The sequence below is a fragment of the Balaenoptera borealis genome (genome assembly GCF_965194805.1).
Source record: "Balaenoptera borealis genome assembly, chromosome: 12".
NCBI classification, from domain to species: Eukaryota; Metazoa; Chordata; class Mammalia; order Artiodactyla; family Balaenopteridae; genus Balaenoptera; species Balaenoptera borealis.
In genome coordinates this window covers 7,516,939-7,542,566 of record NC_138869.1, presented here as the reverse complement: position 1 = coordinate 7,542,566, position 25,628 = coordinate 7,516,939, and the positions used below count along the sequence as shown (strand labels likewise).

Here is a 25,628-nt window from a genome sequence, read left to right as displayed (position 1 = left end):
TTTTTCATGAAAAGGTACACCTTTAAAAGATTTGATCATTTGATTGAATCATTTGATCATTTGATTGACCTTCAATCAGAAGGTCTGTATCCTTCTGTCTTGGTTATCTATTCCTAACTCAGGCTAACTCAAGCATGACAAGCTCAAAGGCCTCCAGGGACCTGGCAGGCAAAGAATGGACGCCAGTGGGGAAGGGCCTGCAGAATATGCCACGGGCAGCTCTCCTCAGCTCCAGCTGCTGTGGTTGCCTTTGGGATCGAGGCCACTGAGGCCAGGTCCTCCAATTTCTGGAGAGGTATTGAAATCTGAGATGTATGTGCACATACAACTTCCAATTTCTACAACATCGTGTGGGCCAAGTACCCAGTTTGTCCTCTTTGGTCAGACCATTGTCTCAGGTCACCCAAGGCAGTCACAGCAAAGGGCAGGACAGGCTCGGCTGGAGATGCTGACCAGCCCAGCCTCCAAGGTCCGATGGCTCGCCCCAGTGAGGTCATCCAGGAAGCCCGGCATTGTTTTGCCAGGAACAAAGTCGAAACAATGAGCGACAATTCTGTGGTCCTAGTGAAAGTGAGTTCTGTTTGGGGAATTGTTTTCAGCACGGCAGCTCTGGGGACAGGGTTTGTTATCTCCTGGGCTCAGCGTCCGTGGGCAAGGCCCTCCCCTCCCCCCACGAAGGCTTATGTCTACCCCCATTCTGCTGAGAGCACCCTGCCTGGCTCAGGCTTGGCCTTCAACCTACAAGAGCGCTGACTTCGCCCCAAGCCTCACGGAGCCTTCCTTTTCACAGATCAGGAAGCTGAGGCTCGAAGAAGGGGAGGGTCTGGCCCAGGTCACACAGCCACCAGGCGAGGCCAAGGTTTACACCTAGATCCTGACTCCATGCAGTTGGTGCCACCCCAGGGTAAGGTGGCCTCTGTACAGGGACCTAACAGAGCAGGTCGTATTTCTTGATCTATGGTTCGCGGAGGAAAAAGTGGGTGAAGGTGAGCAGGTTTTGCAAAGAACTGGCCTCTAGGACAACGCCGGGGCGGGGGGCAGGATGTGGGCCCAATGTACAGCCTTCTCCTCTCCCCGGCACCAAACCTGCAGGCGGGCGGGGGGAGGAAGGCGCGAGCAGGCTGCTCTGTGGCCGCGTGGCCCGGGGATGGGCGGGCAGCAGGTGCAGGAAGGCCGGCACTGCCCTCGAGGGGAACGCGAGCTGGGCACACAACACGCCCAAAACAGAGGTGCCCCAGGCCCTGGCCCAGTAGGCCACCGAGTCAGGGGACAGGGCAGTAGGTGAAGAGGCAGAAAGCTGGGTCTGCTTCCAGTTCCAGTTCTGCAGGCCAAGCACTTCCCCTGTGCCTCTTGGATATTTGGGGATAAGACGGAGAGAGGGCAGCTCCGGCGAGCAGTGAGTACCGAATAAATATTTACTGAGAGCATCCTCTACTAGGTGCCAGGCCCTGCTGTAGGGACTGGGGACTCGGAGGTGAGCCCTGGAGCTGACATTCCAGAAGGGGAGACAGACACTAAGTACATACATGAATAAATATTTACGACCGGGACCGGTGAGCAGAAGACAACCAAGCAAGATGAGGGCACAGGGAGTCAGAGGACCCTCTGAGGTGACGTTTCATAGCGGCAGACGCTCACTAAAGACTGGTTCTGGGGGCTTCCCTGGTGGCGCAGTGGTTGAGAATCTGCCTGCCAATGCAGGGGACACGGGTTCGAGCCCTGGTCTGGGAAGATCCCACGTGCCGCGGAGCAGCTGGGCCCGTGAGCCACAATTACTGAGCCTGCGCGTCTGGAGCCTGTGCTCCGCGACAAGAGAGGCCGCGATAGTGAGAGGCCCACGCACCGCGATGAAGAGTGGCCCCCGCTTGCCACAACTAGAGAAAGCCCTCGCACACAAACGAAGACCCAACACAGCCATAAATAAATAAATAAATACTTTAAAAAAAAAAAAAAAAGACTGGTTCTGGGCAGGCCCTGTGCTAAGCCCTTGCAGGTACCAATTCATCTATTCCTCTCACCAGCCTGGATGAAGGAATGAGGCCCAGAGAGGTGAAGTCGCTTGCCCAAAGTCACACAGCAATGGGCTTCAGGGTCTGTGCTTTCGACCACCTTGAAGCTGGGATCTGCACGGCAAACATCTGGGGGAACGGTATTCTCAGAGCAGGGACAGCGTGTGTGAAGAAGGCCACACTGGGCACGGCAAAGGAACAGAGGGAAGGCCAGTGTGGGACAGAGCAAGGGGGACAGGGCATGGCGCGACCCGGAGAGGAAGCCAGGCCTGGAGGCCAGGTCAGAACCTGGATTTATCTAGCGGGTGGTGAGGGCCCCTGGAGAGCTTTGTGCTGCCCCAAGGAGTGCTCAACTCAGGCTATCCCTGACCACCTGGCTCCCTCCCACCCTGAAGGGATTCGAGGGCCCATGTTGGGCTTTCCTCTGTAAGCTGTTGCCAGTAGGGACTTTCTAGTGGGGCCTGCAGAGCCCAAGTCCTGAACCCCGACACCTCAGAGCCGCCGGCCTCCTCATTGTGAGCCGAGCACCTGTGGGACAGGCTGAAGTGACCGTCATCTTTTGCAAAGAGGGACCAGCCAAGGATGGGCGGCCAGAACGGCTGTCCCTTGGCCGAGGACCACAACATGGGTGACCGAGAGAAGAAAATGTCCTTGTGAGTCTAGACCCCTGGCCCTTCCGTGGATAAAACCCATGGGTTTTGGAAAGAACAGGGTCAGTCTTTGACGCTATACGATCTGGGACACGTCACTTCCCTCGGACTGGTTCCATGAAAAACCCCACCTGCCCTACCTGGACCGAGCACCTACCGCCTTCCTGCCCTCAGGGTACCAATATCTGGGGGTGGGGGGCTCATTTCGTCACAATATCACAAAAATGGTTCTCAGTTCAGGAGGAGGACAGGAGTCACGCGTCTGGTTGGAGTGAGGCTTCAAGGAGCAGGTCCCGTGACACCCCCTGGGCTGGGCCCGCGGCCAGGCTGGACCTGGTCCCTGGGGGAAGGCGGAGGTCCAGGAACAGTCAGGCTGCACGAATCTGTTTGAGGGGGCTTGGACCCCAAATGCCACTGAGATTGCCAGCACGCGCCGTAACCACCAATCAGGTGAAAGAGAGGAAGCAGGGAGCCGGGAGGGCGCCGTGGCTGCGGGGGACTCAGGGGGCCTGTTTTCACGTACAGGGTGGTGAGTCAGCAGGCAACGGCCTCCTGCCACTGACTCACCAGCCGCAAGCCTGTCACTCTTCTCCCCGCCTGCTTCCCCACCGCCCCGGCCCCAGCCGGGCTCTGCCGGAAGTGTGGGTAGAGTAGGTCAACCATGATCCTGAGACAGGCTCTGCAGAACCCAGGATTATTTCTGGAGGCCACAAAAAAAAGAGACATGAGAAAAAAGAAAGGCTCGGTTTCTGTTTCCTCAAACTTCCCCTTTCAAGCTGTACGAACCCGAATGCTCCTCACTCCTCTAGCTGACTGTGAAAAGCAAACAGAGGGCAGCCCCTCCCTCCCTCTACAGAAACTGGAGAGAGACAGGCCCTCGGGGCAAGGCCAGCTAAGGGCAGGCGTGCGGCCCAGCGCTCGCTCAGAGCCGGCCATCCCCAACTCTGTCACCAGGGCTCTGCTGGAAGTTACAGCTCCAGGGAAGCCAGCCAGGGCAGCCTTTGCAGTAGGGCCTTGAGCAAGTCACTGCTCTCAGCCCCGGTGTCACCTTCCGTAAGATGGGCATCACATCCTGTCTACATTGTGACAACTCCTAGCTCATTAGTGTTTGTAAACAAGCTCCCTGTTCTCACCGTTCCTCTTTTAATCATGTTTCTTCTCAAAGAGGAAGGACTTTCTTTTTCCTGCCCAGCTCCACGCTTACCTCTCCCTCACTTAGAAATTTAGCTCAAGGAGAGTTTGGTGCCTGTGGAGTGAAACAGCCTGGGATTCAGCAAGGAAGAGGGGGTGATCCACTGGCACGGGCTGCCGCTGCGCCCACCGCAGAGCAAAGGGGCTTGTTGCCTGGGCTTTTACTCCATTTGTCTGGAAGTCAAGTTTCAAGCATCCTCCACCATCCAGAGCCCACCCAAGATGCCCAGGGGCCTCTGAACCACACAGCCCGTGCTTTCCCATGCCTCCCTCCACACCTCGGCTCCTGCTGTTCCCTTAGCCCAGCAGCTCCCTGAGTAACTCACAGGCAATCCCCCAGGATGGTGGCCCCGAGGACCCCCCAGTGCCTTCCCCGGGCTCCGCAGGCCACACCACCTCCACCTCTGCCCCATAGTCCCCGGGCCTGCTTCCCGACACCCAGTACAAGACCTGGCACTATGAGTATTTGTCAGAGGGAACATTTAGGGCTCAGGACTCCGGGGACACTCAGTGCCGGAGAAAGTCTCTTCCACTTCGCAGCTGTGAGGCCCCTCGATGAGGGTGATGGAGCAAAGAGCAAAAGATGTAACTCTGTTACATGTATCCCTGGCATCTGAGCACAGTTCCCCCCAAAGGGTCAAAACTCCACAAAGCTTTGCCTTTTATTGAGAGATGAGCCCCAAATCTTTAGGACATCAATTTTCATTAAATGTGTTCCCCAAGCATCTTCCAAAAATGAGTTTGAAGTGAATGCTCTCTGGTTCCCTAAAGGTTTGCCCAGTGCTGGAGATCCCAGTGGATCCTGCACAAAAGTTGAAGGCTCCAGCTGGGGTCTTAGAGGTCTTGGCACGTGTGAATGCAAGCCCACTTTCTAGATGGAAAAACCGAGGCCCTGGACCCACGGCGGATCAACAAAGAGGATCAGCCTCTTTCACAGACAGACCATCAGAGCTGGAGGGGAAACTGAGGCTGGAAGGAGCTGATGGAGGGCGGGGATGCTCCCGACACCCCCACCCAGTGGAGCACAGTGGGCGCCAGAGGCGGAAAGTAAAGGTCTTATTCCAAACCTGAGTGGACCGGATTCATATCTAACTCCGTCAGGTTGGTGAATGTTGGTGCAGCAGCAGCGGCGACTTCCAGGGCTACAAGATGGTGCCTAACAGCAGCTACTGCTTGGCTAGAAGAAAAACTCAGCATTAAAATCCACCCCGGGGGTGCGGGGCGGGCTCCAGGGATGGCTGACATTCCTCAACTGTGGTCTTCCTACACGTGCAGACCACCTCCCAGGCAGCCCCACACAGCCTCCATGACCCCTAACCTTTCACTGCGATCCACTTATGCCTCCGTGGTGCCTGCCAAGAGCACGGTGTTGGGGATTTGGCACGGCCTGCCACTCACGCAGCGCCACAAGACGAGGCCGACCCAGCCACTGGAAACTCCCCAGAGGCGCGCCCTGAACTCTGCTCCCACCAGCTTAGCCAAGCTTGTTTCTGGCAGACCCCACTGCCTGCCATGTCGCCCTTAGCTCAAGAACTATCAGTGGAACTATCCCAGCTGTTTGGAGACTAATCATCTCAATTTCCCCACCTGGAAACCAAGGCTCATTCTACATGTCTGGCCCTGTCCGCAGTCCCTGCCGCCTTATTTCTCCTCTTGTCCTGCATGAATCCTGGGGCCTCCTCGTTCTCCCCAGCATTATCCCCTTCCGCCCTGTGCTTTGCTTGTGGGCTCCCTTATATTTAGGTGGATCCCACCACCCACCTTGAAGACCTGGCCCAAGTGTCGCCTCCTCCAGGAAGCCCTTCATGCCCACCCTACTCTTTCCCGCACCTCCTCTGTCCAGTGTCACCCCCCGACCCCCATCTCCCAGGTGCTGGGCTCTTGTTCAGAACTGTGCAACTTTGGACAAAGTTCAAAGTTCTTTTTGGGAAACCTCAGTTTCTTCTCCTGTAAAATGGGCCTCCTAATCTATAAAGCCATCCCTGGCTGAAGTCTCTGGGCTCTCGGGCAGAGCTAGTAGATGCCCAAGACCCTCACACGGGCCTCAACACCAGCATCACCTGGGGCTCTGGCTGAACATGCAGACGCCTCCCCCAACGCCCACCTCTCCTGACTGAATCTTCAAAGCTGTTAAAAGAGCCCCCAAGCGAACCTCAGCATCAGGTGAGGCCAGGGACAGTGGTGCTAATGCACTGGGAGACTCTTGGTAAAATGCAAAAGAAAACCAACCAGTGAAAAGGACTCTTGTTGGTGATGACAATGCACGTGAGCATGTGAGTGTGTGAGTGCACGTGCGTGGCCTCCTCCGCCAGACTGTGAGTAGCTGGAGGCTGGGCCGGCTGGGTTTCATGTCTGCCAGCCCTGGTGAGCCCAGGGCCACCCCAGACTTGACTTTCCCCATTGCCACTGCTCCTTGCAGTACCCCGGGGCACGGGCGCTTTTGCCCCGTTCTATAGATAAGGAAACTGAGGCTCTGTGAGGAGACAGGACCTGGCCCAAGGTTACCCAGTGAGTGAGTGACAGAGCCAGGACTGAACCCAGGACAAGGCCAGCGCTCCTTGTTATCCGCTTACTAAAGGGAAAAGGGGGCTGAGAACTGAAGGTGAGGGCTGGCAGGTGCATTACCTGGGGCCTCTGGGGCAGGGAGTTGAGTGGGTATATGTGATCCTGGAGGGACAAGCATCAGAGAGAGCCCCCTACGCTGGGAGGGGGACACACAAAGGAAGCCAGGACCTGGTTTTGAAGCCTGGTAAAGGGCAGAGTCCAGCTGAGCAGACCTCAGGCAGCTTCTCCAAGGACAGGGACGAGGCGCACGGCACACCGCCTGGGACTCGGGGATCCCCTGGTTGTCACCCTGGCAGTCACTTTTTTCTAAGGTGGAGGCAGCAGGTGGGGGCCTTCCCAAAAGAAACCCCTGTCCCTTAAATGCCAGCCGCCCAAGCACAAGGCCCTGGTGGGGTCAGCTCTGCCAGTGACAGCTGCTTGACCAAGGCAAGGCCTGCCCTCTCTGGGCTATGGCTTAGACCCTCCGACCAGGAGACCCCAAGCTTGGAGATGCAGTGTCCTGTCCCTCCCCACACACGTGTACACACAGCCCTCTCTCCCTCAGCGAAGGCAGTCTCCCCAGCAGAAGAAAATGTACGTCAGCAATAAACCCTGTGTGCCTCAGTTTCCTCAAATGTAGAATGGGGACAGTAATAGTGAATGGGGACCTGCCTCTTAGGGCTGCTGAGATTAAATAAGCGAGTATGTACAGACCGCTTAGAACAGCACCTGGACGACGTGTGTGCTATCAGCATCAGGATGGTGAGCAAACTCACGCACGTTCTCCCTGAGACCAGCGGCAGCCTGGACTCACAGCCAAGGCCCTGCTGGGCATCTCCTGTGTGCCAGGCCTACTGGGAACCTGACAGATACCCCACAGAGCCAGGACCAGGGTCAACCAGCTATGAGACTCGGGGCGTCACCCTAACACCCCTGCACCCTCTTATTCCAACTTCCTGTCCTCTTCCACAGTGGGTGGGACTGGTGGACCCTGGGGTCGGGTCCCCTGGGGTCCCCTGGGTTGGTACTCCCTGGGGATCTGAGCTTGGATATGGAAACCTTCCTCTCCTCCCTGGCCTAGTCTTGGGGTGGGATTGGAGAGCACTTCAGGCGGCTCCCCATACAAGGTGCTGGTACCCTTCGGGCCACTGGGTGGTGGCACCTGTCAAGCAGGGGAGGCGGAAGTTACAGGGGCTGGACCTGAACTTGAGAGCGGACAAAAGCTTTGCCGCTGGGAAATGGGGCTACAGAGTGGCCGTGACAACCCATGGCGTGAACTACAGACCAGCTAATCGAAGAGCGACCAAGCAGCCTCCCTCCATCCCCCTGGTCACAGCCAGAGACCCTGGGCAGCAGTGAAGAAAACCTTCATGAGGGGAAGGTGGTCTCGCTGGTGTCCCCCAGGATGGCTGAAGCTGCAGAAATCAGATTCTGTGACCCCTCAACTCCTGGCAGCCTCGAAAGCCCAAGGATCCTAGCTGGAGGTCCCTGGGTATCTGAGACCCCTCTCTCCTGGCCATCACTGAGTGACAGATCAAGCCAGGAGCCCAATGCCCAGAGTTTACAGATAAGGAGACTGAGGCCTGAAAGGGAAGGGGGCTTGCCAGGAGGCTCAGTTGACCCTGCTTCCTGAGCTGTAAGTCGTGGCCAAGAGCAGCGCCGACCTCCCAGGGTGGAAGGGCCACCGCATGAGCTGATGCAGGCGGGCCAGGCCGTTCTGCACGGGGCGGGCGCACAGACAGGGGATATTACCATGTCCTGCGTGAGGACGAGCGTCTGTTCACACTGAGGCTGGTCTTGGGGAAGGGCCGAGCAGCAGGAAGGCGAGTCACAGCGAGGGCTGGGGTGGTTCTCAGAGCTTCTGCTCCGAGCTGCCCAACACCAGGCGGGGCCAACTGGGATGAAACCTCCTCCAGGCTAAGCCTGGAGGCTGCCAGGGCTCTTTCTTAGACACATGTGCCCCCACCTACTGAAACTGCAGCCTTCCTATTTGGAGGGGAGGTTAAAATTGTCTTTCTTTCACAACATCGGAGTGAGACCAGATGGTCACTTTTATAGAACTGCTGTGAAGGGGTAAAATGACAGGTGTACGGTCCGACGGTGGGCCACTCCTCTCCTCAACCCCAATTTGATTTTTGAACATGTACTAGTTCATGAAATTCAGCACCATCATCTGGCCTAATGTGCCCATTTTACAGGTGGGGAAACTGAGGCCCAGGTGTACAACAAGCTTCAGTCTCCAAGGTTTCAGCTCTGAGCTCTGCACAGCCAGTGCCCCTTCCCACTAGCTCCTGCTGTTTGGATGCCTTGGACCAGATCGACTCCTTACTTATTTGAGGACCCTTTCCCAGGCTCAGGAAATCCAGAGCCTCAAGTTCCATGGAGGCCCCTGACCCCAAGGGAATGCCGTGTCTCTTCACCCGGCGACCTACCTGCAGTCAGCTCAGGGGCTGAGAGGCTCCATCAAGCAAGGATTTGGGCTGAGGAGGTGGGTAAACAGAGGGTCCCACTGGTGGTCTGGGGTGGGTGACCTGGTAGAGCAGTTCCAGCCAGGGGAGCCATGGCCTGCTCCAAGCTGGATGCCTCTGAGCAATACCTTCCTCCCACCAGGCCCCCAGCGGGACCACTGGGTCAGAACTCGTAAGCACTGAAGGGCTCCCACATTTGTCTCCTGCTCCCCCTCCAGGGCAGTCTCCCTGAACACCGTCTCCTAGGCGACTGCAGCTGTTGGAGACCTCACAAGCTTGAATCATAGAAGACAGCCCAGGGTGGTTCTCTAAGGGGACAGAGGCTCTGTGAGCAAACAGAGACACGGGTGGACAAGCAAATGTGACTTACCCCAGGCACTGGGAAATGGGATGCCATCAGAGGCCAGAGAGAGTACAGAAGATGCCCAGCCCCTCGGCTCTGGGTCTCAGAATATTTGCTCATGAGGTCACAATGCCCCTTCCAACACAGCCCAGGTGCCCAGAGACTTCGTTCTCCAGAAAAATGCCACCAATTAGGAACATCCCTTAGCAGAACTAAAGCCAGAGAGAGGGTTCCTTGATCACAGAGCTTACCGTCTCTACATACCATTGCCTGCAAGACCCTAGGCTGTCACAGCTTGGTGCATTTTTACAGGCCATTCCAGGCCCTGGAATGCACATCTCCACTCTTCTCCATCCTCAAATGCCACCTCCTCCAGGAAGACTTCCCTGACCATCCCCTCCCCGCCCATCTCCCAGCAGAACAAGGTGCTCATTCCTTAGCTGTAATCCTCGTGTCTTCTTCCTCCCCTGGTCTGGGTGCTCTAGGGCAGGGGTCCCGGCTTCCTCCCAGGCGGCAGCGAATGAGGAGCCTGGTCTACCACTGTCATAGCAACCCTTTGTTCTAATTCCAGCTGTTCTTACATCCTGGAAACAATAATAATTGCGGCTGACATTATGTACCTGGCACTGTGTTGGCCACTTGATATGATTCTAGCTAATAGTAACTTTTTAAAAACATGCTAAATATTTTTATTTCCTTAAATCACTTTTCACTGATTATGGCTGCTCACTTTTTTCCTATAACCAGTCCAAAGGTAATGAGACTTTATAGAATTTTCAGAGAGTCTCACAGAAGAAAAAGCACACTTGAAATGCCTTAAATGTATGGAAAAATCCTCCAGCTGCACAGTCAGTTCCAGAGAGGAATACCAGGTCCCTGGGCTGAGCGCCCAAGTGTGCCTGGGGCACCACCTGGCACCTGGGTTCCCTATTTTACCCAGTCCTTACCAACCACCCTATGAGATGACGGATCTTACCCATCTGTGGCTCAGAGAGATCAATCGACTTAACCAGCACAGCCAGGAAGAGGCAAGACTTGAGGGTCCTGGGTCCTCGACCACAGGGCTCTGGGGCATCTCCTGGCCATGACCTTGGATACCAGGAGGTCCCCCTCTTCACTTGACACAGGAGGAAACTGAGGCCAGCAGGAGGTAGGGGTGTCATTTGGCAAATTCACCAGCTAGGATTAGAATCTCCTGAGTGGGCCCACATCACACACAACTTCATGGACTAGGACCCAGCGGCCTCAACCACAGAACAGCAGCAACCAAAAGAATCCACCTCACTGAGGCTGTGTGCTCTACAGGACCTTCCCATTTAATTATGTACACCTGCTGGGATGGCTAAATACTGGCCCCTTAGGCCAGCAAGAGCTTTTAACCCTTCAAATTCAGCCTGCCCAGAGCTAATGTCCAGGGATGCGGCTAATCTCAGTGAACTGATGAAAGGAAGGGAGGGGTGTGGGGTCTGCTAGCCTGCACCGCTTTTGGAAATGGGGTACCCGCCTGTCTGCACCCTCTCAGCCCCAGAAGCATCCCCTCGCCCCTACCTCCTCTGACCTTTCTCACCCTGACCCCCCTCACAGTGTCCCATCCACTGCAGCCTGGGACTTAATCAGCTTATTCACCCTGTGCAGAGCCCGGGCCATCTGAAAAAGTCTCCTTTTACTCCGTGGGGGCAAGGATACCTGAGATCTAGGCCACAACTATAAATAGTCGAGAAATCCGTTGTCCTTTTTAACTGACTCATCTATTTATTTGGTCAGTCAGTTACGGCTGACCCCCAGATGGCCGAGTTGTACAAAATTCCCTCCTCCCCATAATGTCAGTGGAGAGGAAAGACCCTCCTGGCCTCTCCAGCTTCGTTCTCTGAATTCCCCAAGAGTGAGCCTCCCGCCCCCAAACCCGCCCACGAGACTCTGTTCCCCAAATACCCTTTGCCTGGTTCCGCTTTTGCCTGTTCTGCGTCACCATAAGAGATTTTAGTGGGAACCTAACTCTGCCACTTATCAGCGGCAAATAGTAACCTCAGGCATGTCTCTTCCCCTCGGGGCCTCAGTTGCACCATCTGTAAAATGGGCCACCTCACATTACACAAGGGAAGGTACAAGGAAGTGCCCCAATACAAGCCTGGCTTTGCTCTCAGGAGAAACAGTTTGCCCCTGAACCAGAGAGATCAGCCACCTTGCATTTCATGTAGTTAAATCAACAAACACGGACTCCACCCGTTGTTAGCATCACCCAGCTAAGTGCTGGGAGAGGCAGAAGCAAACACCCAGGGCTGATCTGTCATGCAGGGAAAATACCAAATAAACAGTTTCTCCATCCGGCGTTCTGTGTCAAACCAGCAGCCGAGTCCGCTGGCACCGCCATCCCCTCCCAAGGCACTTCGTGTGCTCCCAAAACCAAGTGAATCAGCAAAACTAGGTTAGCCATCTCATTAGAGTGGGTTTCCTCTTGGGACCTCTGGCCGCGCCTGTGATTCTCCTACAAGTCTGGGTGGTGAGGGCTGGGCTTGTTTGTTTTTCTTCCTGAGCAGAAGCCAGTTGTCAAAACAACTAAACAGTTACTACCTTTAAGGGACACCTGGAAGCATTAAATAAGGACTCTGATTCCAGGCTGGTTCCCCAAAGTGAATCAAGACGAAGCACTCAGCAGGGCACTTGGGGGCACCAGGCTACACCGACACCCATCCGGCTCCTCCTCCTGCCCCAGAACACAGCACCCCAGCCACCCAGGCTCCTTCGGCCCCGGGGTCCTCGCTCCACGCTTTCACGCTCTGCCGGCCCTTCCACGGGCTGCTTCCTCACCAGTAATGCCCTTCCCCTTTTGTGCCCAGCTGGCATGCTTTGCCATTCAAGGCCTCTGGGAAAGTTCTTTGAACTTTGGGTGCCCAAGCATCTTCAAGAGACCCCGCCAATGGACGCCCGATTTGCAGCATCCCGATTTGCTGGCCAGGCAGTTCCCAGGCTGGACAGAGCGAGGCTCATCTCTGGGTCCCCAGGGCCCAGCGGGGGCCTGAGCCACAGGACAAGTCCATAACTCCCTGATGACTGAATGAGCAGACTTTCAATTCTCAGTTTTCAGATGCTTACAGGTTTTCCCCAAACTTCCCCTGACATCAAATGTTCTTGCCTGGGCCTTTCCCCCACTCAGCAGAGCTGGAAAGGGTTTGAAAACATGCGAATTTCTCAATGGACTGGAAAGGCCCAAGGGAAGACAAAGGTCTGCCCCCCATGACCTTAAGTTGGGGGCTGTTGTATCTACACAAGGTGATGGACGTTAACAGAACCTATTGTGGTAATCGTTTTCACAATATATGCAAATCAAGCCATTATGCCGTACATCTGAAATTCATACAGTGATGTATGTCATTTATTCTCAATAAAACTGGAAAAAAAACCACCAAAATTTAATGTAATTTACAGGTTCACAGTCTCACCTACTAGACTGTAAAATTCTAAAAAATTGACACTCTCTTGCTTATATTTGTATCACCAGCACCTATCATAACGTTTATGAATATGAAATAAAATTAATTTAATAAAGTTAGGGGGGACCCTTCTCCCCAGAAGCACTTCAGGCCAGGTGCCCAGCCGTTGCGCTCTCAGGCCTGGCCACATGGGGATCAGCTAGCCCAGGGGTCCGAGGTGTCGGGTATCAGTGCCCAGAAGCAGCCACCCGGCACCTTCCAAGCTTTTCTAGTTTTGTCTCTTTTAGGGCGAGAGACTTCACTCAATGTCTGGTATGTTTAGTGTGACTAACCCTTCCCTGAAAGCACTTTATTACAGCTATTATTCATAAGCCACATTAATAAGAAATCAGCTCATCAACTTTTCAGTACACCAAGCTGCTTTCTCCTACGTGTGCCAGTTCACCCGCTGGGCATCTTGATCTCGGTCCCCATTTAACAGATGCGGCAACTGAGGCCCAGGCAGCGGATGGGACTCACCTGAGGTCACACAGCCAGGAAGCAGCAGAGGAGAGATGCCCAACGTCAAGGTGCTGTGTGACCTTGGGCAGGTCGCTGCACCTCTCAGGTGCACCTGCATTTTATCTGGGAACCTCATCCGGAGGGTCCTGATGTGTTATCACCCTGCCATCCCATATCTAGCAAGAATATGAGACCCAGAAAATAAGAGGAATCAAATACTCTGGGTGCCTAGTCTGAAAACCTCCACCTAAATATGAATTAAATAATTTGGGACTTGAGGGTCACCCTCTCCCATAGTCGTGTTCCTTTCTTTCTTCCCACCCAGAAGAAGCCTCTTGCCTGATGGCTGCACAGAACTTTCACGGTCCGCTCAGCTCCTCCTTTTTTCCAAAGCAGGTGTCTGCTACCAAGGGGGTCGTGTGCCACCCACATGCCACCTTCTCCTATCCCGTGCCCCCAACAGACATTGCTAATCGATCATGGCATCCTTCCCACCGATCATCAGGACTCAGCCTTAGATTCCTCATCAGAACCCCGTCTCTCTGGACCTCAGGAACTTAACAGACAAGAGAATGCGCTCACATGAGGGAGATGGTCAGGGGCAGGCAGGATGCCCAGAAAAGACTAGGGGGGCAGCAAGACAAGCAGAAGCTCACCCCACGGGACCCCCAAAACAGAAATAAGAGCCACGTCCCCCCTCACGGTGGCAGGAGGGAGGGAGGGAGGCGTGGGCCTTCATGGACCCAGAGCAGGAGCTCGGGGAGGAGGAGAGGAGTGAGGAAGGGGCCTTGGGGGTGAGGAGGGTGGGAATGAGGGGCAGGAGGGCGGGCCGATCCCAAATTCCCTCTGGGGGAGGAGCAATGAGGGGATGCCAGGTGTCCCCGTGTAAGGCCCCACGGAGGGTGTGCCAGCAGCGGCCAGGCTGCGGTGGGGGCGGCCCCTTTCCTAAACCTACAGACCCCGGGGGGGTACGTGCACTTTCGCCCCTTTTACAGAGAACACCCAGCTCGGGGAGGGAGACCCTTTACACTAGGGCACCTGACTCTGAAATGGCAGAGCTGACATTCGTAGCCAAAGCTCGGCACTGTCACGCCAGCAGCCACCCCAGGGAGATGATTCCAGACCCTTGTTTTACACGTGAGGAAGCCCTAGGGCCCAGAGAAGGGAAGTGACTTGTCCAAGGTCCCCCAGCAAATGGGTAAATAAAGGAGGTGCTAAAGGGAACCGCCCCAGGGAGCCAGGCCCTCCGAGGCCAGAGGCCAACCGCAGCCCCAGGGGTTGGGAGGTGCCTGCTTTGCTTTAGGAGCCCAGGTTTCTGGACTTGCAGTCTGGTGGCTGAGCACAGGCTAACAGTTAGCAGTATCCTTCAGAAACCTCTCAGGTTTCACCACTGTGGGAAGCTCTGGTATTTGAAAAGCCCTGTCAGTTTCAAAAACTGGGCGGGGGGGGGGGGGGGGGGGGGGGGGGGACACGACACTGTGATATTGTGATTTACGATAAAAAAGATAAAGTTGGTCTTCATCCGTGTTTCCAGCACAGACTTGCTAAACCCTTGGAATTTCCTAAGGGGTGAGAGGGATCGAGGTGTCTTTTGTTATGTTAATGAGGCGACTTAGGAGGGAGCTAAGGAAGGGGACTGGTTGCCAGGAGAACCCACCAGTGATTTGAGGGCTGGAACTTTCAGTCCCACTACCCCCCAGCCCTGGGAAAGGGAGAGGGGCTGGAGGTTGAATCGATCACGCCTAGGTAACGAAGCCTCCGTAAAATCCCGAAAGGACAGGGTTTGGGGAGGTTCCAGTTGGTGAACACGTGGAGATTCAGGGACAGGGGTGCCTGAAGAGGGCACGAAAGCTCCTCGCTTTCCCCACACCTCGCCCTGTGTGTCTCTGCCATCTGGTTCCTGAGTTATATCGTTCTGTCATAAACCGGTGATCTAGTAAGTAAAATGTTTCTCTGAGTTCTGTGAGCTGCTCTAGCAAATTAATCCAACCCGAGGAGGGGGTCGTGGGACCCTCCGATTCATAGCCATTCGGGCTGAAGTCGGGGGTGGGGGCAGTCTTGTGGGACTGAGCCCTTCACCTGGGGAACCTGAGAGTACCTCCTCACCAACAGCGTCAGTATTGACTTAAGTCGTAGGATGCCCAGCTGGTGCTGGGCATTGCTTGGTGGTGTGGGGAAAGAACCACACACATTAGAATAATAATCTCTCTCCTTCAAGAAATCCCTGTGTGACCCCCGCTGGGATAAGAGCCAAGACAGGAAGATACACCCAAGGAATCTTCTCTCCACCTGAGGCCCAAGCTTTCCCGCCACAGGTTAGGCCAGAAGAGGAGGCTCCTGCTTGGCCTGGCGGTCCAGAGGCCCCGTCTCCCAGCACCTTTGACTTCAAGGCTAGAAGCCAAAGACGTGGCTCACCCCAGGTCCCGTCCTGAAACACGGCTGACCTCAAGCTGGCCACTGCCTTCTTGAGCCTCACATCTCTCACCTGTTAGGTGGCGACAGTAATAACTACGCTATACGATAATGCAAGTATGAAAGATGGGAGACCTTTTTGAGAATTGCAAAGAGCTGTGCACGCTATTATTGTCCATATGTTCAGCCTACCCTGATAGAGGTATCAAAAGTATTAACAGTAATAGTAGCAATAGGAAGACCAATTACAGTGACAAGTACCACTTTCAGTAATTGCTATGGGCTAGTCACTGTACTGAGAAGGTTCATAGTTTTTCTTCCCTGATCCTCACAGCAACCACAGAAGGGAGATTCTACAACATGTCTATTTTGACAGAAGACCCTGGGGCCCAGAGAGGTTAAGTGGCATGCCCTGGGTCACACAGCAAGGCAGAGGCCAAAAGACATTTACACCCAGACTCATGGTGAGATTAGGTCTTAAACACACCTCTCCTCTCTCTAAAGGGTGTATTTATCAGCCTCGGAGGAGGCCTAGAATTCATAGCATTTTATATTTCCTGAGTTTTTATGTTCTTCCCAAAAAAGGAAGGCCGGCAGACTGGGAGCAGCTCCTCTGGGATGGATTGTTTTAAATCTTCTGCCCCCTAAGACCCTGAAAGCACATTCACCAGGAACGTGCCACCTCTCTCTCAAGGACTGAGGACTGTCACTGATGACATTAGGGCAATTTCTGGAGGGTCAATAATTTGGCAACAAGTGCCAGCATCTTAAAAATGCACACTCCCTTCATGCTAGCGATTCCAGTTTCCTGACCAGACCAATATGTAATTTACTGCATACAGTTTTGCAAGATGAAAAAGTTCCGGAGATTGACTGCACAACAATGTGAATACATTTAACACGACTAAACTGTAGACTTAAAAATGGTTAGGACAGCAAATTTTATGTTATGTGTATTTTACCATAATTAAAAATAGAAAAAAAAATGTTCACAGCAGAGTGGTTTTCAAGAAAGAAAAACTACACACAGCCAATCTCTCCTCACTAGGGAATTACTTAAATAAATGATGGTTTACCCAAACAAATCAAAACAAACTAGAACAGGGGGTCAGCAAACTGTGGCCCCTGGGCTAGGTTCAGCACTGTTTTTGTAAATAAAGTTTTATTGGCCCATAGCTCCATCCATCATTTGCCTATTGTCTTGGACTGGGTTCTAGCTGCAATAGCAGAGGTGAGAGCCCATGGCCCACAAGCCCAAAATACATACTATCCAACCCTTTAAGAAGTTTGCCAACCCTGGACTTGGAAGACCCAAGACCCCAAAACGCTATCAGAAATAGGTTGGAGGGTGTGCTGGGAGAAATTGGCTCCTAAAGAGCCATGCTACGAGTTCAATTTGGAAAGAAAAATTTTAAATAAGGTATATTACCCACACGTGTATAAATGTACCATTAGGTGCTTATCTCTGGATGGTAGGAATAGAGATGAATTTTATTTTCTTGTTTTGACTTTTCTGTGCTCTCCAAATTTTCTGTATGAAAAACATATTACTTCTCAACACTAGAAGAAATCATTAAGTGACTGGATGGCGGTGTTAACTAATGCTACGGTGACACTCATACCGCAATAGCAATGGACCAAATCAACACACTGTACACCTTAAATTTACACCAGCGTTGTATGCCAATCCTATCTCAATTTTTGAAAAATTGTATGACTTTTATAATCAGGGTAAACAAACAATAAATACCATTTTCTCACTGTCTTGGCCCTTCTAGGCAGCGAGTGCTTTGGTGGATGGTCAGAGGTCATACTGACACCCCCTCCCTTGCCAGAGTTTACAAGCTGGGGAGGGAGGGCGGTGAGGTCGGGGGAGGCACAGGTGGAGAAGGCCGCACGGGAATTCTCACGACAAGCCCAGAGAGGTTCCCCCTCCCTAAAATTCCTGGGCACCCAAGAGGGTGGACCTGATTTTCAGGTGGGGGGGAGTTGCTCAGGGGATCCCACCTAGGAGATGAGGTAAGAAATGCTACTGGGGGGACTCCCCTGGTGGCGCAGTGGTTAAGAACGCGCCTGCCCGTGCAGGGGATACGGGTTCGATCCCTGGTCCGGGAAGATCCCACATGCCGTGGAGGGACTAAGCCGGTGCGCCACAACTACTGAGCCTGCGTGCCACAACTACTGAGCCCGCGAGCCACAACTACTGAAGCTCGTGCGCCTAGAGCCCGTGCTCCGCAACAAGAGAAGCCACCGCAATGAGAAGCCCACGCACAGCAACAAAGAGTAGCCCCTGCTCACCACAATTAGAAAAAGCCCGCGCGCAGCAACGAAGACCCGATGCAGCCAAAAATAAAGAAATAAAATAAATTTATAAAAAATAAATAAATAAAAGAAATGCTATTGGGTGCGGGGCACTGACTTTGTTAGGCCCCTCGCGCGCTTCCAAACCCCACCGTGATGACTGGTCGTTACCCCTGATCCCATACTCACTTTCTGCTCCTCCCGGGGCTGTTATTGTTTCATTTCACAGGTGGGGAAGAGGAGGCTGCGAGAGGCTCTGACTGCCCTCTCAAGGTCATACAGCTGGCCAGGGATGGAGCCAGGATTTGAACCTGGGCTGTCTGACTCTCCAGCTCCAAGGACTTTCTACTATCCGGGTTGCCCCCAGCTCAGGAATACTATTTTTGGCTGGTTCATTAATACCCCAGGGTCTGCTGAACACCCGACGGACATGCACACATCTGTCATCTCTGCAGGGGCTCCTGAGTGATCACCATCCCCTTTCGCAGGTGGGAACTGAAGGCCGCACACCCAGCAGGGCTCAGACTTCAGAGATGACAACTGTTCTCTAAAGACACCTCCCTCCAAATCCCACTGCCTGCCATGTCAGGGAGCAGTGAGCACTTTTGGCAAGACTAAACCAAAAGGGCTGCTTGGAGGAGGCGTCAGACAGGCCTCTCAGCCTCAGCGGCCTCTCTAGTAAAATGGGCTCCCACCAAGTATGGACGGATCAGCAAGACTTGGGGAGAGGAACCTTGGCCGGCCTCTGTTTATTGCCTCTAAAGGCCAAGCCCCTTGCACAAGATTCTCTTTATCTGGAAGCAGAACTCACATTCCAGCTTCACAGCGGCAGGCACCTGGCTTCCTGGCTGCCCTGGGCTACTCATTAACCAGTGAGAGGCCTCAGGAAGGGGCTGGACCAGAGTCTGCTCCAGCCTGGGGGAGGGGGAGGGGAGGGCTATGCTGGATGGTGTGGGCACCAGGGTCAGATCAACCACGTTCAAATCCTGTGTGACCCGGGGGTGAGGGGGCAGGCAGTTCACCACCTTTGAGCCTCAGTATCCCCATCTGTACAATGGGGACCACCATTGTACAGCGCCCACCTGACAGGGCTACTGTGAGGACTGCAGGCGACTAAGGTGCTAGCACTGCCTGAGACACAGCAAGCGCTCAATAAATGGTGGAACCACAGCGCCCATCACAGGACAGGTGCAGGATAAAATCTGCTGCTATCATTAAACCCTCGGCAGCATTGTGAACGTTGTTAAAGAGTTCCGTAAATGTTCGCCATTATTCCTTTTGCTATTTATGACAGTGGTGACTCTGGAGGCTGACCCGGAGCGGGGCATCTCCTGACCACCAGGGATATGCCAGCCTGATTCTCTGCAACTGATGTCACAGCATGAAGAACAGGTGTTGGGTGGTGCCGGAGGCCTGTGGCTGCCGGTGACAGAGACCCAGGGCTGGGAGCTTGATGACTGGGGTGGAATCGGGTCCACCACCGGCAGCAAGAGGCCAAGGGTCTTCAGGCTCTTCTCCCAGTCCTGGCTTCCTAGGGGACCCCAATCAACCAAACCCGGCCCCGGACCCGTGGGAGCGTGATCCCGAGAAGTGTCTGCCCAGGTAGCCAGGTTTTTCAAATTCCAGAGCAGGATGTACTAGTGGGTCATGCAATCAACTTAGAGGGTGAGGGTTATCATTTTTATAAAAGAGAACAGAACAGAACAGAGCCCTGCAGACGGTGAGACTACGAGTTTTATTTTGCGAAACTTTCGTTTCAGTTTCACGCGTGTTAAGTACGCGCAGCATGCTGTTGTAAAGTATACTTCTTACTGAATGTCTCGAGTCCAAGACTTCTTTGAAAGCCCCTATAGTGAGGATGTTTAAATCAAGGTGTAGAAGGCAGCTGCAGAAAAGTGACTGAGTCAGGTTCCTGCCCCATTAAACCCCTTTTAAAAATGCTACTGTGATCCTGAACTGGAGTGGAGGCGGGGGAGGTTTCTATAAATACTAGACAATCAGCAAAACGTCATTAAGTTCTTAGATTAGATAACAGAATTGTGTCAATGTTAAATGTTCCAGGGCTGATCATTGTGTACTTACATAAGAGAATGAATGGCCTTGCTCTTACAAAATGCATGCTGAAGGATTAGAGGTAAAGGGGCATCATGCCTGAAACTCCCCAGTGATTCAGAATATCAATGTGACTGTTTTTATAGCATATATTAAAGCGAGGAAGCAAAGGAGGCAAATGTTAACAATGGGAAAACCTAAGTGAAGGACTTACAGGAGTTCATTGTAACATTCGTGCAACTTTCTTGAAGGTTTTCAATTTTTTAAAAATAAAACGTTCAATAAAGAGATAGCTGCGACAGCAGCCCGATTCCCAGAGCATCCTGTCTGCTGGGAGCCAAGGAGCTCACCCTTTCACACGCTTCTGACCCCAAACCTTAGACTCAACTCCACAAAGGCCCCCTCACCTTCATGAGGCCCCCTCACCACCTCACCAGCAGAGCCAGGCTGGGGTCCAGGCGAGGACTTCGAAATCAGTGCTCAGCCCATTTGCAGGGCTACCTCCCTGCCACCGATGTGCACAGGTGGCCAAGGCAGGCCGTGGACCTGCCACCCAGAGGTGACCTGTGGACAAGGTCCTGGGGCCTCGGGGGTTCTGTCTCTTCCTCTGAGATCCTGAGCGCCCACCGTGGGTCACTGCCACCCGTGGCGAGACACCGAGACCATGGGGAGGTCAAATGCCACTTACGTTTTGGAGGCTCCTCACAAAGCACTGTTGTTCTGGACCTATTGCAAGGAAAGGAAGCAGAGAAGGAAAGAAGAGATCTGGTCAGGGTGTGATGTACTCAGGACCCAGAGTCTATTCCGTGTGACCACCCAGCACACACAACTGGGAGGGGCCCCGTCCACACCCAATGGGGCCAGGCGCCCCGGTGCTCCTGCACACACTCGCACAAGCATGCACACACACACACCACGTGTTCACACACAGGCACACGCTCACACACCCCTCGCCTGGGTGCAGCATCCCTGAAACTGTCAGTGGCAAGAACCAGAGCTGGGAGGGGTGGGTGGCCCAGACTGCACTCAGGAGGGGAAAGGCTCTTCTTGCTGGCTGAGAACAGGTAAGCATCTCCCCAGCCCTAAACCCAAAGTCTGCGCTCCCCCAAGCCCCCCACGAGCTCAGCCACTTGCCCGGGTCTGTGAGTGACCGTCCCCTGTGAGCACAGCGATGCGCCAAAGCCAGATGGAGAAGCTGATACGCATCACCTGGTTAGAGGTTGAGCGTCACTGTGCCAAGGAAGTCTGCTGACCTGTGCTGAGCCAAGCACTCCCCAGGTGTGACTGACCCCTGAAGCGTTTTTTTTTTTCTAAATAGACCACCTCCGTTCTTTTGGACTCGGTTTGGGAAACAATGCAAGTGGGGGCAGATCACCTCTGCCTCATTCCACCAGCAGAGCTGTGCTGGAAGGCTCTCCTGGTTTCCTGGAATAAAAAATGCAGAAAACCAGGAAATGCTTCCTTATCAAGGAAGATCTTACACTTCAATGAACAGTTAAACAGATTAGCAGGGAAGGAAGGGGGTTGTGATGGAAGAGCAGAGAGGCCTCCAGGGCTGCTCACTCCTTTCCTCTTTGTACCTGCAGCCCTGCCCTTGGAGCCTCTTCCCCAGACTCAGAACTGGGTTCCAGCAGTCTACAGAGCCCCCTGTCCCCCAGATTAGACCACCTCATTGCCGTGTTTGGACTTCCATGTTCACCAGGCTCACATGGGCACCCACTGTGTCTGCGGCACTGCGTGTAGGAATGCTGAGTCAATTATTTATTGAGCATCTACTATATGCCAGGCACTGTTCTAGGCACTGGAACCCGGCAGTGAACAAGACAGCTGAGGTCGCCACTCTCCTGGAGCCTGGAATCACATAGGAGGGGCTGACATGGATGCCATCGAGGCTTCATTCTCTGGGTGGACGCACGGCTCTGTGAAGTCTGGGTGGATTAGTAATGTCTGCAGCAGGTGGTGGAAGTGGCAATGTGTTCCTGGTTATCCAGGACCATACCAAGGGAAGAGGGACAAAGGGGAAATGGAGGTAGTATGTTCAATGCACAATTACAGGCACAATGTTAAAGGAACCAGAGGAACGAGAGTACAATTTTATCTGAGGTGAGACATTAGCAGTTGCATGAGTCCAACTCAGAGGAGAATAAAAATGGCAACAAGTCCCCGTATGTCTAGCTACTGTGCTGGCACCTGGACCCTTTTTCCTCGGCACAGCCTGCATCTATTCCCCCTGGAGACCCCCACATGCCACTCCCAGCCCATGGGGTTCTGGGTGGGCTGAGCCCACCTCCTATTTCCAGGGTTGGGTGTTTGAGCCAGGCTGAGCCAATCAGGGCTGTCATGATTGGCTCCAGGACAGGCACATGACCAAGACTGGACACTGAGAGTGACAACAGGGACTTGTGCTGAAAATATTGGGAAAAAAGAAAGCTCTTTCTAGGCTGGGATGGCTTTGCTGTGGTGGGGGGGGGGGGGTGGGCAACACCCTGTGCAGGTGGGGGCACCCCAAGGAGAATGGGGCCAACAGAGGAGGGACATGGAACCAGAAAGGGAGAGAAAGGAACTGAGCCCCAGGGACATCTCTCAGCATCTGGATCCAGCCATACCTGAAGTACGACTCTGGGCTTTTCCGTTAAAGGAGTCAGTAAATGTTTGAACTGATTATTGCCACTTGCAACCCTAAGAACCCAGACCCAAATCTGCCTTGAATTTGCGGTGTAAGTTCATGCATGTCTCTTTATCTCTCTGACACTCAGGCCATCAGAAAAGGGAGGCACAGATGAAGTGACATCTGCGGTCCTCCTGCTGCCCTGGCACTCTAGCCAACTGCAAAGGTTAGGACTGATCCTCCCCTACCCCTGGGCATCTGGCTGGAGATGGAGAAATGAGCCCTTCTCAGAGTTAATCCTGGAGGGTTTGTTAAAACACAGAGGACTGGGTACTACCCCCAGGGTCTGAGTCAGCAGGGCTGGGGTGGGGACCGAGATTCTGCATTCTAACCAACTCCCAATGATGCTGAGACTGCTCGCCCAGTGACCACATTTTGAGGACCCAGACTCTAAATCTATTCTACTCTTCCCAGTTGCTTGGGGCAGGTGCCTAGTGTAGAAATGAAGGCCCAGCCAGGCAGGAGACCACAGCCCCTCAGTCCCCAGAGCAGACCCCCAATTAAGGGAAAGCGCCCATGTGATTGCAAGGATGAGCCAGCCTTGAAACAACTAAAGCACCAGGTCCCAGCTTCCGCCTGTCCCGTTGCTGACCCTTCCAGCCAGTCCTGCATCCTGGGAGTTATCTAAATAACGGGGAGGCGGTAAGTGTGACTTGGTGCCTCTGGGCTCCAGGCAGGCCCCACACCGGTCGTACAGGAGCTGTGGGCATCCCCCAGCTGCTCCCCCAACCAGGCCGCACGCCAGCACCAAATCCCGCAGCGGGCCTGGTCCTGACACACTGCCTTGGGCCACCCTGCTGTCAACGCGCGGCCTGGCTGGCCCCTGGCTCTCCTTGATTTACATCCGACTTGGCTGCCTTGAAAAGCCTCCTGTGGCTTTTGGACCACGGACACCATTCAGCAGAAAAGGGCTTCCCCACCAGCAGCCTTTCCAAGGTGGCACTGGCCCAGAGAGCTTGGCCTGGCTCAGCCGCCTCCCGGCTGTGTGACCTCGGGCAAGTTACCTGCTCTCTCTGGGGCCTCAGCTTTTCACATGCAAAATGGGGACGATGGTACCTTTTGTGACGATTAGGAAGATGATGCTTACAAGGCACAGGGCCTGGCTTACAGAGTGTGGCAAAAGCTATGATTAACCTCCTTTACTCAGAGTGTGCCCCGCCCACACAGACCAGCAGCCTCGGCAGCTCCTGAGAGCTGGTGAGAAATGCAGAATCTCAACTCCACCTTAGCCCTCCTGCCGGGGAAGGGGCATTTTAACAAGATCGCGAGTGAGGCCTACATCTTCCAAGTCTGAGGAGTGCTGGTATATGTCATAATTACTACTGTCGTTCTTGCCACGTCCCAGGGCAGAGCCAAGATACACCCACAACCCCCAGGCCTGGGGGAATGGCAGGCAGGGGTCAAAGGTAATGAAATGTTGAGAGAGGGAAGAAAAATTCTCCAGCTTCCCCAGCCTCCCAACTAACGACAAGCCCCCGGACGGCTCAGGAGAAGGGAGGGGACACAGGGCTTAGCGAGTAGGCGCGGAACATCGGACTTAACTCACGACTCAGCCAAGGCGACAAAATACACCGAAAAAATTACAGATCTCAGATGTACGGGTTTTGGCAGAGACCGGCTACCTGGTCCGCTCTCCAGAAGGCTGAGTGCTTTACATTCAAGGAGGCAAATCACCCTCTCTGCCTGCAGCCACCCGGAACTCCCAGCAGAGGTTGGCAGAGGGGGCTGCCCTGGGAGGTGCGTGCTGCAGCCAGGCCACCCCCCCCAGCCCCCAACAGAGCAGTGCGCAGGCAGGGGTGGCTGGATTTCTCCTGCTCCAGCCCTGAAATGCCCCTTGAAAGCACTACGGGTCCCCTGAAAGGGGGAGGAATCCCTCTTCCCTATGCTGCACCATCAGTCCTGCTGAAGGAACACAGCAGGAAGGCCCCCACCTGCCCAGGATCCACCGGCAGCATGTCCCTGCCTCGAGGCAGCCGGGTCCCAACCAACGGAGGGCCGTTCAGAGAAACCAAGTGGCCAGAGGCGGATGCAAAAAACAAACAAAACCCACATTGAAGAAACACTGGCTCAATTTTATAAAACTCTGAGTGGACCACACAAACTATACGGGACGCCCGGAGCTGCCCGTGGGGGACGATTTTGCAGCGACTAGTACTGTTTTCTCAGGCCTGGGATGCAATCCTTTGCAAACAACCCGCACCTTGCATTGGTGAGAAGTGGAAGCACAAACAGATTCTGCTCAGTCCCGGCGACAGAGGCTGGCAGGTTGGGTCTTTTTTTTTTTTTTTTTTAAAGGTCTATTCTGATCTATACTCTTCTACCAATGACGGAATAAAAACCCACTTTCTGGGACTTCCCTGGTGGCGCAGTGGTTAAGACTCCACGCTCCCAATGCAGGGGACACGGGTTCCATCCCTGGTCCGGGAACTAGATCCCACACGCATGCCACAACTAAGAGTTCACCTGCTGCAGCTAAGGAGCCCACGTGCCGCAACTAAGGAGCCTGCCTGCCGCAACTAAGACCCAGCACAACCAAATAAATAAATAAATATTTTTAAAAGAAACCCCACTTTCTTCTCCAAGGAAGTGTTTTCCACTAAAATCCTGTTGCTACAGCTCTGCTCAGAGCATCCCTGAACTCCAGTCCCCAAATCGGGTGCCCCCTTTCAGAGCGAGGGCTAAAACATCCTGAAAACCAATGGGACTACAATCAAATCCCACAGGACCATCACCCATGTAGTGACATGTGCTCCCCAACAGAGAGAAACAAGAGTCTTTCCCCCCTTCACTCAGCAGGTGTTTCCCTCAAACATGAAGCTTCCTTACAGGTTAGGACAGAGCAGGGAAAGGACTTGCCTAGGTCACACAGCAAGCCAGTGGCCAAGGGCATCCAGTGCGCCTGTAACAATTCACTTAACCCTTGTGGTCAGCTCCCTGAGGGCATGAGTTGGTCCATCCTGTTCAACTGCCACATCCCCAGGGCCTACGACAGGCTCTAGAACAAACATTTGTTGGAAGGATGGATAGTGATGGGTGGATATAATTTCCAAGCTTGGAC

General features: G+C 53.9%; 1 protein-coding gene across 4 annotated transcripts in view; it reads right to left on the bottom strand.

Moving 5' to 3' along the window:
* SLC6A6 (solute carrier family 6 member 6) overlaps window positions 1-25,628 on the bottom strand; it is a 79,851-nt gene that overhangs the window by 46,764 nt on the left and 7,459 nt on the right. For 2 of the 4 annotated variants that reach the window (XM_082345729.1, XM_082345730.1), the window contains exons 2-3: window positions 20,591-20,628; window positions 4,918-5,027 (exon numbers count right to left, since the gene is read on the bottom strand). In XM_082345729.1, coding sequence (XP_082201855.1) covers window positions 4,918-4,936 — 19 coding nt within the window. In that variant the 5' untranslated portion in view covers window positions 4,937-5,027; window positions 20,591-20,628. The remainder of the gene's footprint in view (window positions 1-4,917; window positions 5,028-20,590; window positions 20,629-25,628) is intronic. The other 2 variants (XM_082345731.1, XM_082345732.1) reach the window with 1 other exon arrangement.